Source organism: Pseudophryne corroboree, chromosome 1, assembly GCF_028390025.1.
Source record: "Pseudophryne corroboree isolate aPseCor3 chromosome 1, aPseCor3.hap2, whole genome shotgun sequence".
In the NCBI taxonomy this organism is placed as follows: domain Eukaryota; kingdom Metazoa; phylum Chordata; class Amphibia; order Anura; family Myobatrachidae; genus Pseudophryne; species Pseudophryne corroboree.
The window spans coordinates 1,056,365,040-1,056,382,944 of record NC_086444.1 but is presented as its reverse complement, the minus strand read 5'-3'; the positions used below and the strand labels follow the sequence as shown (position 1 = coordinate 1,056,382,944).

Here is a 17,905-nt window from a genome sequence, read left to right as displayed (position 1 = left end):
CATCTGCATTTCACTACGGATCCACTATATTACTCTACATGCACCATTCCCCTATTTCTATTTTAGATTTTGCTTCATGTTCGACATGATTAGTCCCTTTCCTAGGGTCTACTCTTTTCAGGGTTTTGGCCTATTGAGGCCTCTCTTTACTCTCTTCTTCTGGATTCTCTGTACTTTTTCTTGTCCTTTTCCCTTCTTTTTTTCTTTTCTCCTTTATGTTTGTCTGTCTGACCCGACTGGTCTCCTCATCACATACCTGGAGGTTTTCTCGCAGCTCTCAGGAACCGTGGGACTTAAGGTTCTTTCAATAAACGTTAACGGTCTCAATTCCTCCAGGCATCGCACATTAGTTTTAGGAGCTTGTAGGCGGGAGAGAGCAGACATAGTACTACTCCAAGAGACACACTTGACTTGAGACCACTCCCAATGAAAGGGCCAGGGATTCCCTCAAACCAATTTTGCATCAGCTCCTTGTAAAAAATGGTGGGTGCCAATTTTATTTTCAAACACTGCTTCCTTTGTTCTGTCACATTCAGTAGCAGACCCAGATGGGCGATATCGCATCCTAATGGGCTCCATAGGGACTGAGCAGATAACGATAATCAATCTCTATGCTTCCAATACTAGTCAAAGCTCTTTCTTTTCTAAGTTATTTAGACTAATAGAAACATTTCTTTAGGGACATCTGATAATAGGTGGTGACTTTAATGCAGTCTTGGATCCCGCCATTGATAAAACCACCGTACGGCATTCTAAGCATTCACCTGAAGTCTTGCGCACATCACAGTCTCTTAGTGCTGGTATGAATAGGCTATCAGTGGTAGATTCCTGGCGCTTCAAAAACTCATCAGTCAGAGATTACACGCACCTTTCTGGTCCCCACCAAATTTATTCTCGAATTGATATGATTTTTGTCTCTCGCTCAATTGCCACTATGGTCACTGCGGCAGATATTACATCTTTCTCGTGGACAGACCTTGCTGGCCCTTCTATTTTACTGGATGCTTTTTCTTTTCAGCACAAATCCCATATATGGCGCCTTGATGATAATATGCTACTCGACCCCTCTATTTTTCAAAACATTAAATCCGCTATAGCTGAGTACTTTGAGATTAACTCATCTGACGAGATTGCTAAAGGGACTATCTGGGAGGCTCATAAAGCCACGATCAGAGGTAGATTAGCATGGCAGCCTTTTGCCGAAAGCAAGCTCAAAGGGAAATTTCCCAATTAGAGACTGACATCTCATTGCTTCTCGACCAACATAAACAACACCCCACACCGGCTTTACTTGTTCAGATCTATTCTCTCTGAGGCAGACGTAATGCTATCCTATCTGGTAAATCGGCTTTCATACAAAAAAAACTCCAAGAGAAATACTATGATAAGGCAGACAAAGCGGATTCAGTTCTTGCTAGTAAACTGAGACAGAAGAAGGCATCTAGTTTGATCTCTAAAATTAAGAGACAGGGCACAGGGGCCCTTACTTACGACCCTCTTCCAATAGTGTCAGAATTTTAGGCCTATTATGACAAATGATATAACTTGCCTTGCCTTTCCTCTCACCACGGCTTGTCGTCAACAGCCCTCTCTATGTCCGCCTTCTTTTCCAGCGGCTTGCTACCTCAATTAAGTGAGCAACACCTGCTGGCTTTGAACGCGGCGATTTCTGAGGAAGAAATTTCCAGTGCTATCAAGGGTCTCAAATCTTCCTCTGCACCAGATCCGAAGGATTCACCCCCAAAGTACTATAAAAAATTTGCATTGACGCTTACCCCTTTTTGAAAATCTTCTTTAATGACCTTATGGATGATGCTGCTTTTAACCCATTAACCTCCCTGGCCAACATAGTTGTGATACCAAAACCGGGTAGGGATCCGGAGGTGGTCTCTAATTATAGACCTAGCTCACTACTTAATGTAGACATCAAAATCTATGCAAAATTGTTGGCAAACAGATTAGGTCCGCTTCTACCTATGCTGGTTCATCCAGATCAAGTCGGTTTCATAACCGGCCAACAAGCGCTCAGCAACACGAGGCGCACAATCGATCCACGCTATACACAAACAGAAATTACCGGCTGTAATTATGGGCTTAGACGCCCAGAAGGCGTTCGACCGGATCCAGTGGCCCTTTATGTTTCATACTCTGCAATCCAATCTAGTGGTACCAGTCAGGGGTGCCCCTTGTCCTCTCTTATATTCGCCCTCTCCATCGAACCTCTTGCGGCACAAATCCACGCCAATCCCAATATACGAGGTATCCCAATTGGACTCACTGAATATAAGATTGCCCTCTATGCAGACAACGTTTTACTTACGATTTCTGACCCTGCCCACTCTCTTCCCTACTTGTTCCAAGAAATTGAGGATTATGGAGAATTATCTGGCTATAAGATAAACACGTCAAATACGGAAGTCCTTGACTTTTATATCCCACAACATATCAAAGATTCTTTAGAGCACTCTTTCCAATTTCGTTGGAACAGACGGCATCTTTCTTATTTAGGTGTTTCTATCACCAAAAATTACAGGCAGCTCTATCATGCTAAATATCCCAAAATGTTAGCTCAGTTTCAGAAAGATCTTGAAGACTGGGGAGGCTATCACATCTCTTGGATCGGCCGCATTAATGCCATCAAGATGAACTTATTGGCAAGTTTACTATATCTATTTCAAACATAACCAATCCGTGTACCTCCCTGTGTCTTCAAGCTCCCCCACCACACTGTAATGAAGTTTATTTAGTCTTACAAAAGACCCAGAGTGAAGTGCTCCATACTTCAGAGACACACCTCGGAGGGAGGCTCAGGTGTTCCTAATCTTAAATCTTATTATCTAACGGCTAGTCTGGCACAATGTATTTTGTGGAATAGACCCACCTATGACAGGGTATGGGTTGCGATAGAATCCCATGCTCTTAAGCTGCACTCCGTATCCTCTTTGCTATGGCTTCCTAGATCATCCCGACCTAAGACTGTTGCTCATCATCTTATTGTATCTCACACTTTAGATGTCTGAGACTCGGCCAATAGACATTTTAAACTAGCCCCACACCCCAGCCCTCTGATTCCGCTGTTTGATAATCCGCGCTTTCAGCCTGGCTGTGCTCTCGCTTCTTTTGACTGCTGGCAGACTAGCGGAATAAGACTGCTTAATGATCTCACACAACACTCGTCATTTCCAACATTTTCTGAACTAGAAACCAAACACTCAATTCCTCACAAATCTTTCTATCAGTACTAACAAATTAGACATTTTTTTTTCCTCAGCTGTACCACAAATAACTGCTCGCCCTCTCTCTTCAATAGAGCTCCTTGCTTTCCGTAAAGCTTCCACTAAAGGACTTATCTCAACTTTATACACTCTGCTGTCATCCCATTCTATTGAAATTAAAGACGTTCATGAGAGGGCATGGGAATCTGACTTGGGAGAATCACTAACTAATGACGACTGGTCAGAAATTAATGCTAATGTGGCTTCAAGCTCATTATGTGTTAGATTGAAAGAAAATGCATATAAATTATTCTATAGCTGGTACTATGGGGGTCATTCCGACCCGACTGCACGCTGCACTTCTTCGCAGCTGTGCGATTGGGTCAGAACTGCACGTGCGCAGTGGCCACATTGCGCACGCGCATCATTGCCCAGCGATGACAGTCCAGCGATGAAAGCGATCGCAGCGGCGATCGCAAGAAGATTGACAGGTGGAAGGCATTCCGGGGCAGAAACTCACCGTTTTCTGGGAGTGGCGAGTCCAACGCACGCGTGTCCAGGCGTTTGCAGGGCGGGTGCCTGACGTCAACTCCGGGACCAGTCACGCTGAAGACAATCACAGCCGGTGTGTTTGTCAGGACCTACTTAGAAGCTGCAAAAAATCTTTTTGCATAGCAGGGCTGTACAAGCATTCGCAGCCTTGCTATGCAAAAAATCCCTCCCCCATAGGCGGCGACTAGTCGATCGCACGGGCTGCAAAAAGCAGCTTTGTGCGAGCAACTCGGAATGAGCGCCAGTGTCCCCACTAGGCTCAACAAAATGAACCCTGAAGTGTCCCCTCTATGTTGGCAATGTAATAATACTGATGGAACGTTTCTCCATTTCTGGTGGAACTGCCCAATTCTGATTCCCTTATGGAAGGAGGTCGCAGCCCTGGCTACTACAATCTTATCATCAAACGTCCCCTTTAAGGCCAACTACTTCCTATTATCTGTGGACATTCCTGAGGCGTCCCTTCATCAGAACAAGCTATTCACTCAGGATGCGGTCAAGATCCCGCTGGACGGGATCCCGGCGGTCAGAATACCGACACCGGGATCCCGACTGGCACAATCCCAACATATTCTCCCTCTGTGGGTATCCACAACACCCATAGAGGGAGAATAAATGAGTACGGCGAGCGCAACGAGCCCGCAAGATGCTGCGTTGGGCTTGCCCCCCTGTCGGTATTGTGCCGGTCGGGATCCCAGTGTCGGTATTCCGACCACCGGGATCCCGTCCGGCGGTATCTCGTACTGATCCCATTCACTCATATGGTCGTTGCAACCAGGTGCTGCATAGCAGCCCAATGGAGGTCCCCCGAGCTCCCTGGAATAGATGAGATTATTGCCAAAATCTGGCACATCCATTCCATGGAATTTATCACAAGTACTCTGAAAGGCTCTTCCACTAGATTAATTAAAGTCTGGGATCCCTGGACTTCCTATTTTAAGGTCTCACCTGCATTTAATTCAGGGAATAGGGCCTATCCATTTGTCTGCACAGTGCGGTTCTGACCAGTCGGGTCATTCATTCACTCACTCGCTCATTTATTAATTTACTCACTCTCTTATCCAGTCAATTGATCATTCATCCATTCTCTTCTTCCTTTCCTACCTTTTTCCCTCTCTTTTTTCTCTTACTCTCTCTACTTCGCCTTTTCATTTCTATCCTATCTTTCTGTGTTCTTGCAATCTTCTACATGTCTTCTATCTTTATACTCACATTCTTTAAAAAAAAAAAAAAAAAAAGAGATGACACCATGGAATTTTCCTTTTTGAAGTGTTTATTTCTGATTTCTTGTAACAGACTTTATGTGCATTCTTATCTTATTATGATATTTTCTATTGATGGTGCATTATGGCCTATGCGCAGGTTACTTCCTCTGTGTTTTCTTTGTATCTCTGTCATCTCACAAATAAACTCTATTATTTAACAAAAAAACCCAGCAGATTGCAAACCTGCCAGTAATCCGCCTAAATACACAAAACTTAAACTTAGAAACCATACCAGAGGTTCTCAAATGTGCTCCTCAAGGCACCCCAACTGTCCAGGTTTTAAGTTTATCCATGCTTGGCCACAGTTAACTTAATTAGCACCTCATCCAATTTGATTTAACCATCTGTGCTGAGCCATGGATATACTTAAAACCTGGACCGTTGGGGTGACTTGAGGACCGCGTTTGAGAACCTCTGAAATATACCCCTGTCATTTACACGCAAAGACATCATGTGCCTGTTTCTGTAGCTGTTTCACCAGGTAAGCTCTAAAGATTCCACTTCTGGAGGGATGGAGGTGCATTAGAGTGACCATAGTATCCCTTTTACCTGGGACGCTCATGGATTACACAGGTTCTGTGGCTAATTAAAACCATCTGAAATGTAGGCTTGAAGTCAGCCAGCCACAGAACCTGGTGTAATCCATGAGCGTCCCAGGTAAAAGTCATAATATGGTCACTCTAGACTGAGGTGCTCCTTGCTGATTGCAGTTGAAGCGACAATTTACTGTATGTAAGCACATGCACCACCAACATAACTGGAAAGACAGTAGTTGGCTAGACTTAAAGTAATGTTCTTACATTTTCCATGTGCATGTCAGGCTGGCCCACAACCCTGCTACATGTCCTGTATAGTGCTTTTATGGGGCCAGGTTGCATGTTCCTTGCACAAGGGGAGCATTTAGGTTTGCATGCAAATACAGATTAATTGCACATGTGCATACATGTGGTTACAAATTGCCTTTATTATTTTATTACTTACAACTGACATCCACTTCTGGATACTGCACATGGGACAATGTAACCAAGTTCTGAGACTCCAGATATCATGGCCAGATCGAGCAGACAGATTCCAGAATATTGGCTATAAAGAATGAGTGATGAACCTGTGCCTCACCCAGTGTCCTTGTTCTTACAGATAGACCCATCCTCCAGAGTCGACATTCCTTAGATGGTACCAGGCTGGTGGAGAAGGCAGAGTCAGATCAACCGCTCTGGATCACATTGGCCCTACAGAAGCAGAAAGGATTTCGGGAGCAGCAGGCATCCAGGGAGGAGAGACGGCAAGCCAGGGAGGCCAAACAAGCAGACAAATTGGCAAAGGAAAATGTAATTTGATATAAAAATCTACATGTATAATAGCTTCAGATTAGCATACTTATAGGATATTGTCACACATATATTGCTCTCTTCTAATCAGCAAACTGGAAAAAATGGAAAGTTTTTCTATAATCAATAAACAATGAATGAAAGATTTTCTGTGGCAAAGGGCAGGACAGGCCAGCAGAAGCCAGCAGGCATGGTAGCCCTGTTCATGACAACCTTTTGTCGCAGGGACAATCTTTATTAGGCTCACAGGCTGTTTTCATAAGTAATGTCAGTATAGACAGAACAGGTAATGTAGAAAATATGTGCTACAAGTCCAGACTTCCAGAGGCAAATAACAGCCAATGGGCCTGATTCAGAAATGTACGTTCTCATTTGTAACGCATATCTCTGATGGCTTGTGATTGAGTATGTGCAGATCTCATTCTACGATTGCTTACATTGCACTAGACGCCATAGCCTGATTGACAGGCTGAGTGGGGAGCACTTGACAAACAGATGGCCTGTCGGCCCTGGTTTATTAATGTGCCGAGGTCAGAGTCTGCATCTTCCCACGTAGATTTACCTCTGCAGCATGATTACACCAGGCATCCTGAGTAACCGGAAGGTCAATCAGATGTCTAGTGGTCACACAGTTGATCCGATGCTGCATCCTTGGACCCAGCAGCAGATCACAGAAGCCTACAGTAGGCGTCTTGTAGCTGATAATGCCTCTTGCAGCTTCTGGATAATTTCCTAGCACTGCTACGTACACAGCAGCAGCACATAGTGTCTACCTGGGAATCAGCCCCTGTGTCAGACATCTAGTGGGCATGAACACATACAGCCTGTCAGTTCACTAGGATTTAGTGCCTCATCATTGGGCTGTGGGCCTAGTTCAGAGACGTATGGTAATGCATTTGCAGCTGCAAATTTGTACACAGCTAATGTGCGAAAATATGCTTATGCTGCCGTTGCCTGGGAATGTACCGAGATGCCCACCGGCAGCTGCACAGATCCAAGGAGCTGCCTACAATATGTAGCGGTAGTCGCAGACTCTTACATAATCTACTTCTCGAGTAACCTTATGGTGGCGCAGAATGGCCATGGGAAGTGAGACGCTAGCACCATATTATCTGCATATGGGATAACATTTGAAGGCTGAGACATGCCCCAGAAATGGTCACAACATGCCCGCAGTTTTGCCCCCACTCCTCGTTACCTCCCTCCACCGGTTCCTGTCAGTCACTTTGAGAATAAATCGTCACTGCGAGCTGCATCGCTAAGGTATCTGCATGAGAAGTCAGACGATAATCATTCACCTTCATCAATATTGTCATTGTGTACTCAGTCAGGCTCCCAGGAATACTGGTTCAGCCCACAAACTTGCTGGCTCCGCTGTGTACAGATTGTAAGTTTGCTTTAATGACATTACTCTTCTATATAATTTCCTTTTAGGCATGTGGTGTCCAGGCGGGAGAATACCGGAGCAGATCTGGCTCACTACAGAAACTAGTCCCCCAGGAAGAGAAGAAAGGTGACTCGGTGGTGACCAGACTACAGCGCAGGGAACAGCTGCAGAAATCCAATACTCTTCCAACATCAATCACAGGTAGGACTCGTGCACTGAACTTAGCCCGTCACTGTGCTTAAAGTGATCAGTGTATGAGTTCTGAGATTACTATAGGCTGTTGCATTTGGGAGACAGGGATGGCTTGCAGTACACAGGCTCAATCCCTATTGAAAATGGACTTTGTCATGCACTTTACAAAGTTCTGAAACTTGTTGAAATGTGGTTACGGGGATACCACTCTCCAATAGTTCAACCTGCACCCTGATTTTAGGCTGCGGGGGAAGGGAGCGGGGTTAGGGTTATTCTGACTGCTGGCATCCCGATACCAACTCCATATAACAATGACACCAAGATCCCAATTAAAATCTTTGGATAATTCTCATGTCCCAGAGAAAGTCCGATTGTAAGGTCTATACTTGGTTATGTGTACAGTGAGGTATGAGCACAATATATGCTATGCAAAAATATAGTAAATACATACAATAAGTAACGCCCAAAAATACTATGGGGTGGATTATGAGGTGGCAGCAAACACAAAAAAAGCAAGTAACTTTGTACTGTACCTGGAACAAACCATGGGCCTAATTCAGATCTGATCACTTGGCTGTTTTTTGCTGCCCTGTGATCAGATAATCGCCGACTCCAGGGGGAGGTTAAAATGCTATGCAAGTGTGCGATCGCTTCATTAGCAGAGCTGCACAAAAATCAGTTTGTGCAGTCTCTGTGCAGCCCAGGACTTACTTAGTCGCTGCGATGGAATCCTGCTGATCGGGGCTGGAGCTGACGTCAAACACCCTCGCTGAAAACGCCTGATCCCGTCTGCGTTTTTCCAGACACTCCTGTAAAATGGTCAGTTGCCACCCCCAACAGCGATCAGATCTGAGTTACTCCCCATGTTACAATGCAAGGGGTGCATACAGTATAACATTTATATTTTTTTCTGTGCAGGGTTAATACTGACTGCTTTTGCAAGTAGTCCACAAATGCTGGACAGCTTTATTTTTACACTGCAATTTAGATTTAAGTTTGAGCACACCCCTCTCAAATCTATGGGGTATATTTACTAAGGTGTGAGTTTCTTAGAAGTGGAGAAGTTGCCCATAGCAACCAATCAGATTCCACTTAACATTTATCTAGCTGCTTCTAGAAGATAATAGCTAGAATCTAATTGGTTGATATGGGCAACATCTCCACTTTTTTAAAAACTCACACCTTAGTAAATATACCTTTAAATCTCTCTGCACCTGTTACATCTGTCCTAGCGTGCAGTGCAGCATGGCTTGACCCAGGTGCAAAGTTTCTAGCTCTTTTTTGTTTTTCTCTCAATGCGGACTCCTAATTTATCACTCAAATGTATTGATGTGCCGGGCTTCAGCAATGATAATAATTTAGCCTCACTTTATCATCTCTCTTTGTCTCAAACAGTGGAAATTACAGAGACTGTACCAGTGAATCTGGCAAAGGATCTTCCAAAGAGATTCTCTACTCCAGATGCCACATCTGTCTCCTCAGAACCAGCATGGCTGGCGTTAGCAAAGAGGAAATCGAAAGCCTGGAGCGACTGTCCACAAATTATTAAGTAGATGTCTTATACTAGATAGTTAGAACCTAGTTAGTCCTTAACTCTTCTCTGTGTTCCACTATATGGTTGTTACGATAGGCGTACTGTATACAGTGATAACATTTATTTGTCCGAGGGCTTATAAAAGAAGCATTAGTATAATCATATCTGTTAGTTTGGTCAAATGTGAACAAGCAACATTACTTTCCTTGAGGCATTTGCAGAGACTGAAGTTACGGAACTTCTAGAGCAAGTTGTGAGGAAAGGCAACTTCAATAGGGCTACGGCTTAAAATGATCTTCAGACAGTTGCTTACCAATTATTAATGCCTCTGCAACCACCTACAGATCACACGGTGCCCCAGGCACAACCGATGGATGTGTACAGTCTCCAGGTACTTATCCAGCTTGCTGTAATGATGTATCACAGGGATAGGAAAAATGACACAAGTTAGATGTATTCTTTGAGGAATGGTGGGCGTCATAACATGCACAAGATTATGTCTTCTCTGGACCACTATGGCCAACACAGTTTTGCACTTTTTCTTTTAAACCTGTTGATGTTATGCACATTATATTATTATGTGCCTCTAATGCAGTGCGATTAACGCTGGGATTAACGACATGGTCTCTGGTAATGTTGAAACCCCTAAGGATTTCGGAAAATATTACAGGGAGACTTGGCCAGTGAACCTTACCCCATGACAAACGTCATTGAAATTATAATCATCATCATCTTATAGTTAATGCTGATCTGGCAATAATAACATTACAGTCCTTGTAACTGGCCTGCAGCCAGGAATGGTTCAGTACTAGAACTGTGTCCATAGAGCCCGAGGCTGTAAAGCAGATGTTACCTCAAAACAGTTTTCAGCAAAGATAATCAGATTGTCTGAGGTGATACTGCCACCATATTGTGCTCAGAGTCTAGTTTATGTTAAAGAGTTCTGGTAATGGATGGGTTAGTATATGGGCCGGATGTAATGAAGTCCGAGTTGGCCGGAGGTGCGATTTCCCAGCCAAACTCGGACGTTTTATAAAGAGGCAATCATTTACAAGGCATGGTCTATAAGGCCTCTGTACTGTAGCTTCCATACAGCAAATCAGATACATGGCAGCTACTCATATTTTCTTGTATTTTTTATTTTTATTTCTACTTTATATGCACAGAAAGGAAAGGACTCTGTAACATGTCTGGGGATTTAGTATATGTGATAAGTGAGCAGAAAGGTATAATATAAATAACTTATTAGCTACATGAAGCTTCCTATGAAATTTAGAAAATGAGTGTAGGTGAGCCTTTTGTCTGAGGAAAGAAAAGCTGCTTGGTGCAGTCACATGGCAGAGTGACCTTTACCCTCTCAGGACATGGCCCATGACGGAGTGACTAGACTGTTAATACTTAATATTAGTTTGGGAAAACATTGTTCTGTAGGGTGACTAAGAGGAGGTGGGGTGACTTTACATTTCTCAGAAGCATTTGCTATATGTGACATGCGCAATTGTAAATATGAATCCAGTCAGTCAGGGAAATGTGTAAGCCTGCACGTTCCTGACTCTGTGGGGTTTGTCAGATTAGGAAGAAACGTGCCAGGGCTTGAGTTTCATTTCGGTCAGTTGTTACTAGTTCGTTACTAACTATAGTAGGTTATATTTTCATAGTTGGAAAATAAACAATTAGTTCTAAATTGAAGACCAAATAATAAAACTGTGTGTGCCAGCTTTGTCATATAGGGCAGCATTCAGAGGTGTAGTTGCATGTGCAGCTTTGAGTTTGCTTGCAGGGGAAAATATGCTAAATGCTCAGCCATCGTCTTGTGCACAGAGACGCCCACTGCCGGCGTCTCACATCCGCCTCTTGCTTACAGAAGCAAGAGCATCCGACGCAACTCAATGCTGTCTCAGACTGAGTGGCTCTCCTAAGGCACCGGTGCCTATCCAGCTGTGAATGAATTAGCAGTGGTTTACTATGGCATGCCCATATAATGGTACTGACATGCCTGCATTTTCTAGCCACACCGTTTCCTCCCCCCAAACTCTGACCACTTGTCACTCACTGTGCGAATGATTCCTCTGTGTATGCGCTATTGCTAATCAATCACAGCGCATGTACAGTGTGGCTTTGGAGCAAAACAATTACTCCACTGCCTTGGACACTGCATGAAACTCTGGTTCAAGCTCATAGTCAGGACTTACAGACCTGGTCATATGTGCAATAATTCATACCGCCCCAAGTAATGGCATAGCCACCTTTTTCCTCAGGACATGTCCATAAACGTTATATTCTAAGATGATCATCCCCCTTTTGGAGGCTCTATGGAATATTGAACACCCGACAGTAAATGATAAGCAAGTTGTAAGTCATGGAGGAGCTTTGTGAATATAATGGGGATTACGTAGGCCGGCCATAATTATCATCATCAAGGTGCATCCTTGGTGGCATATATACACGGAAGCACAACTCTGGGTAGCCTGTGATTCAGTCATCACGCACTCCCTGAACATATCACCTGTGAGAACGCCCCATTATGCCTACTGAATCCCGGGTGGAAAGGAGTACAACTGTGCATGACCCTGACTGCACACTGTACGGCTGGTCCCAGAGCAGGCACAGGTATTGCACAGTGCAATAACTCCCATGACACTCTCCACAAAGGTACTTGTATTTAATTCAGCATCAAGCCCCTTGTGTATAAGGAAATGTGCAGCTGATGAGCCACACTGCGGCCATTTTGAGTTAATGGAGTTTTGCAGCAGAGCAGACTGTCTGGCAGAGGTGGAAAGTTCCTGTGATACAATCTCAGAGTTCCGTTTTTGCTGCACAGCTAACTCCATGACATTCTGAAACTGTGAAATGTGCACTATATAAATAGAGCTGGGACTTAGGGCCTGAGTTACTATGGATCACTATTGAGGCTGAAATAGCAATTTTCACAAACATGCTAAAAATCACATGTGAAGAGCCGCCCAGAAAGTATAAAAGATGCCCACTGTTCGCATATCTGCATATGCATTAGCAAAGTCGCAATACATACACAAAAAACGAGCACAATCCACATTTGCGGCTGACCCATGCCTACTCAAATCAATGTGAATGCAGTTGCCCCAGGAGCCATGTTTATCAACACAGCATTCGCAGATGACATCAGATACACACCTCGAAAACGGCAGTAACACGCCTGCGTTTTCCCTACCACTCACCACAAATGGCATGTAACCACCCATGAACGGTAACCTTCCTGTCAATGAAATTGCGTTCTCTTTATAATTAGGCTGCATACACAGAGGGATCACATTTTGACCTTCGCACACGCGCAATGCGTTTGCAGCGCATGCACAGTCTGCCGATAATCACTCACTGCGTGCATTCTCACATTAGCAAATGATACTGCTGTGTGGCACATGACTGGGAACCCTTAAAGCTATATTCACCCAGCAACATGTACAAAATGTCACTGGGCCGCGTATAGCTCGCTTTAATTCTGTACACTGTAGATGACCATTCATACATTAGAGAGGAAAAGGCTACATGCATACTAACCACATGCCAGTGACAAATCATTCAGCCACTGGCCAGAGAGGCAGCACACTGCGACCCTTCATTTCTACACCTGTTCCAAAAATGATTCTGACCATTTATTTAGACATTAGAAAACCCAAAGGGAGAGATCTAGGAGTACGTATGAGATGTCATCTTTTAAATACATCTCGCTCTACTGACATAAGTACAGTAGACAAATAATTACTGTACAACTTGGTTATACCAGGTAATTACATGGCTGAAGCGTTTTCTCTATTTTGTGTACTCTAATAAATATTGATATCTAATTCAACACCCAATGTCCTTGGTTAAAAGCACAAAGAGAATAAATACTTTATATCTGACTAAAGGCGCATACACACTGAGCGATTTTCCCTGTGCCCAGCGATGTTCACGGGGAGTGAACCATTTTCCACAGTGGGAGACTGTGGAAAGTGCTTCAATCGGCTGTGGACAGCGGCGGCTGGCGATAATGCGGGAGCGCGCATCAGCGCTCATCGCCAGACCATACACACTCGCTGAGTTTGAGCTCAAAATGCCAAACATGAGATACTTTCAGCTCAAAATCGGCTAGTGTGTATGGGCTTTTAGAATAATTAATATTGTACCTACGTTTAGTCTTTAGAATACGTGTGGACTGTTATTTATTTTTTCTTCAACGCATTTGAACTTTTTTTTTTTAAATGAAACCGTCTTTGATCAGTGTTTACGTTTCATTAATAGCAAAATGATTTAATCAAAAGTCTGTATGTTTGTGTGTTTAGTAAGTGTAATGATGTCTAGTGTATTCTAGATTGTCACCATACCAGAAACATAATTTCAGAAATAGTTATTAATAAAGGGATATACTGTATAGGAATCGTACTGTAGGGCTGTGGCAGAACTTTGGGGCAGAAATGTAATTTTAACAAATAGCTAAATATTATTACACTTTAAGGCCTAGGAAAGAATTATGCAAGGCAAGAAGCATGCTGGTACTTGTAGTTCAACAATAGTACATTGTAGCTCTCAACTCTTAAGTCTTCGGTGCCCAACTTAACATGATTAAAGGTAGGACATTTCTTCGCCAAATAGGTTAAATAACCTGGCTATAATACTGCACATTTACCTGCCAAGTTACCAATTAGAAGTAGGTACACATTTGACTATGCCCCGGTCTGCCTTAACAATTCAGTGATCCAACCTAAATCCCCTTTGGCCATTGACTCAATAGGCAGGCCATTCTCTCTTTGTTGGCTGAAAAATGGGGTTTGCCAAATGAAAGATGGGTCTACTACGTATCATAAGACCTGATTGGTGTAGTTGAGATAGCATGGTCTCATGCATAAATAACATGGTATTATTCTTCTTCCCTAAGCTTCCCCAGGCTACAAGCTGGTATGACACAAAATAAAGAGAGGCTTATTAATAACATCTGTATGTTTTAGTGTAATAAGAAACTGGATTTTGTTTGGCATCAATTTAACCACTTAACTGACTGTTTTTTTTTTTGTCAAAACTGTGCAGAAATGATAATTGTTTAATTTAATAAAGTTTTTTTTTTTTAAAAGATATATATAAATATTTTATTTAAAAAAAAATATATATATACCCAAGGGGTGTTTTGCACACCACCCCCTAACCCTGTGTCCATAGGCCCCATTACAATTATACTTCCTATCGCCATCAGAAATATTTCCCCTAGTGGCATAAGATCCCCTGAATTATCAACCCCCACACCCCCTGGTGATAACAGATCCCCCGGCAGAGCTCCCACTCTCACGCAGAGTGTCAATGGGGCCCAGTTAAGTACCCCCCCCCCCCCCCCCCACCACACACACGCACACACACACCTCCCCATGTGTCTCTATACAATTCATTTCTAGATATATTAATATATCCCACCAAAAAAAGGGATAAAATGTTTTTCTGGGACAGCGTAACCTGCCTATTGCCGAATTTCACTCCCCATTTACATCCCCTCCCCCACTTTATTGCAGACAATGGAGCGTGGGGCAGGGAGGACTGCTGCAGCGGATCTCTACACACGCAGTATATTCGTTCCCCTCCTCGCATTGTTAGTTCTAGTGCATGTGCCCCGGTATCCCGCTCGCAAGGCATTGTGGGAAGGGGGGGATTTTGGGAGTGATGTCGGTGGTAACGGATCTCAACGTCACTCCCGAGGTGCCGCCGCAGCAGCAGCAGGAGGAAATCCAAGTTCAGAACGGATTTCTTCCACAACAGATGGCGGTATCAGCACGGAGTGCCAGACATATGGAAGGCAACCTGGTGTATACGTTAGTAGCAGGCAAGGGGTCAATAAGAAATAACTGTTGGCAGGAATCTGACGCTTGCCCTATTTATCAGGCAGTGATTTACACATTTTCTTATTATGTTATACAAACCACTGGCAGTATACTATATACAAATATTAACAAAATAAAATGTAAGATGTAGAATGTTCAGTATGTATATATGTTGTGACACTGAATCGTTTAGTCTATAAATTTTAATGGCCATTTGTAACAAAGCCTATTATAGTCTTTCTAAATGACCAACACGATAATTCTTGCCGCTTTTGACATTCAAATTGTGGACATGAGAAAGTCAACATGAACCTAATGTCAACATGTTTAACATTTCACCATTCAGCATATGTAGACTGCTGAAATGTCATCAAAACAGTCGTCTTCACGGTGCTGCGATCACTTCCTCCATTCATCTACAGCTATTCCGGGTACAGTGGTGTCAGGTGATCCGATCTGTTATCCTCTATCCTGTACCCTCCCCCGCAGACTAACACTAATGTCTGCATTTCACATGATGTCATTGTGAACAAATCGAGATCATAACGGTTGAGATGGTGACTGCATCTGCTTTGCCTATATGTTTATAAAAGGTGTATTTGTCTAAAGTTAACAATAACCTATTGCACTAGCAAATCGGTCAGTACTAGCATCATGCAACCTACAGTATGGCCGTTCTGCTGCGTAGACATAGAACTCTAAGCAACATGGCTAATGGCAGATGCTGAACCCAAATGGCATTTGCAGGTCCAACATAAATCTGATAAGAAAGTCCCAATCAAGGACTCACACACATATTTAAGTAACACAAGTCTGAGCCTATTTGGTGGAGATTCTATGATATCAGAGGGAAATAGTCATTCTTGTACCAAACATGCTTTAGGTAGCACTTTGTTTGGGGTCCATTGTAGACCTCACTAGTAACCTTTAATGGGCAGTACAAGCCTTGCTGGGATTTGTGCTTCCAGAACAGCTGTATTGCCGACATTTCCCCATCAACCCAAAGGCTATGTTGCAATTTAAAGTAGAATAATCAAATAAAAAAATGTCAATTAACAACTTTTATAATCATTTTTATTTACACAATTTATGTGGTTATTTGGGTTTAAAAGAAAATAGACATGGTTCAGACGTGCTAGGATGACATCATCAACAATAGGTTTATTACCATCACAGAAATGGGCAAATTCAAGCCATTTGTATGATTTTACCACGCCAATCAGGAAAAGATAGGGCTGGCTCAGAGACATTTCTCTTACTAGAACAAGACCTAGCACCAAGTAGGCGTTCTAACCCTAGATCAATCTTGCACTGGTTTCTATAGCTTTTGGGCGAATGCTACTTGTAATTATGCTAGAACATTTAATATAAACTATTTTTAAGTAAATATATATTTTGTTGGTATCCTTAACCATACCTCCCAACATGACCCTCTCCAGGAGGGACAGAATGCTCTACTCCTGGACTTCCCTCTTAATTTATGATTGCCCTCACCTGTGTTGAAGCACCTTTCTTATCCATCAACCTGTTCATAACAGGTGCTGGCAATCATAGATTAAGAGAGAAGTCCAGAAGCAGAGCATTGTGTCCCTCCTGGAGAGGGTCATGTTGGGAGGTATGCCTTAACTGAAACCAGGGTATCGCTTGGATATGCACAATGTTGTTAAGTATATGCAAAAAAAATAAAGTTTCTCTTTTCTCTATTACAATACCCCCAGACAGCTTGAGAAAGGTCCATAGGCTATTTGCAACCCATCTTTCAACATAAGGGGACAGTTGCTTAGCAACAAAAGTGCAAATCTGCAGTAACTAAAGCAACCAGAAAACTGTTTTTTTTCCATCTTTCACTGGAATAAGAAGAGTGAATTGCTGATTGGTTGTGACAGTTGACTGCATTTTCTTTACTTTTTGTGAATGGGGGATTCAATTCAGTGTGATGTGCTGTACGGCAACACTGCAATGTTAGGTCGCACACATTACAATCTATTACGGAAGGCAAACTACGATAACTCTTCTATGCACCTCTATGGGTTGTATGGGAATATCATTAAACTTACTGGTCACAAAGACTGGGGCAGATGTATTTACCCGGAGAAGGCATAAGGAAGTGATAAACCAGTGATATGTGCAAGGTGATAAAGGCACCAGCCAATCAGATCCCAACTGTTAATTTACATGTTGGAGCTGATTGGCTGGTGCCTTTATCACCTTGCACATATCACTGGTTTATCACTTGCTTGTGCCTTCTCCAGGTTAATACATCTGCCCCACTGTTCCAAAGTCACTTCAGGACCACTGCGCACAATTGAATTCTTCCCTCACACTCTATTAGAAAATAATAATGATACTCCCCATAGTTCCTTAGTTATCAGCGCTGGTGCAACCATAACTCTACAAGTTCAGCTGTTTAATAACCTGATTTTTCTAATGACATTAGCATATCACATACACTGGACATAGTACTGCAGAACATACATAACTATTACCACAAGTATAACAGCGCATGCCATACGGTAAGCCAGTGTGTCACCTACACACCATGAAGGCGGACATTTTGTGAGCAGAGACAATATTTATGAGATCACAGCATGCATATAAATACCACATTCC

At 43.0% G+C, this 17,905-nt stretch overlaps 2 protein-coding genes across 4 annotated transcripts in view; one reads left to right on the top strand and one right to left on the bottom strand.

The window, feature by feature from the left end:
• CRACD (capping protein inhibiting regulator of actin dynamics) overlaps positions 1–17,411 on the top strand; it is a 318,205-nt gene extending 300,794 nt beyond the window's left edge. For both annotated transcript variants that reach the window (XM_063920884.1, XM_063920885.1), the window contains 3 exons: positions 6,170–6,360; positions 7,795–7,948; positions 9,335–17,411. In XM_063920884.1, the coding sequence (XP_063776954.1) occupies positions 6,170–6,360; positions 7,795–7,948; positions 9,335–9,492 (503 nt within the window). In that variant the 3' untranslated portion in view covers positions 9,493–17,411. The remainder of the gene's footprint in view (positions 1–6,169; positions 6,361–7,794; positions 7,949–9,334) is intronic.
• AASDH (aminoadipate-semialdehyde dehydrogenase) overlaps positions 1–17,905 on the bottom strand; it is a 179,010-nt gene that overhangs the window by 57,756 nt on the left and 103,349 nt on the right. The window lies entirely within an intron of this gene.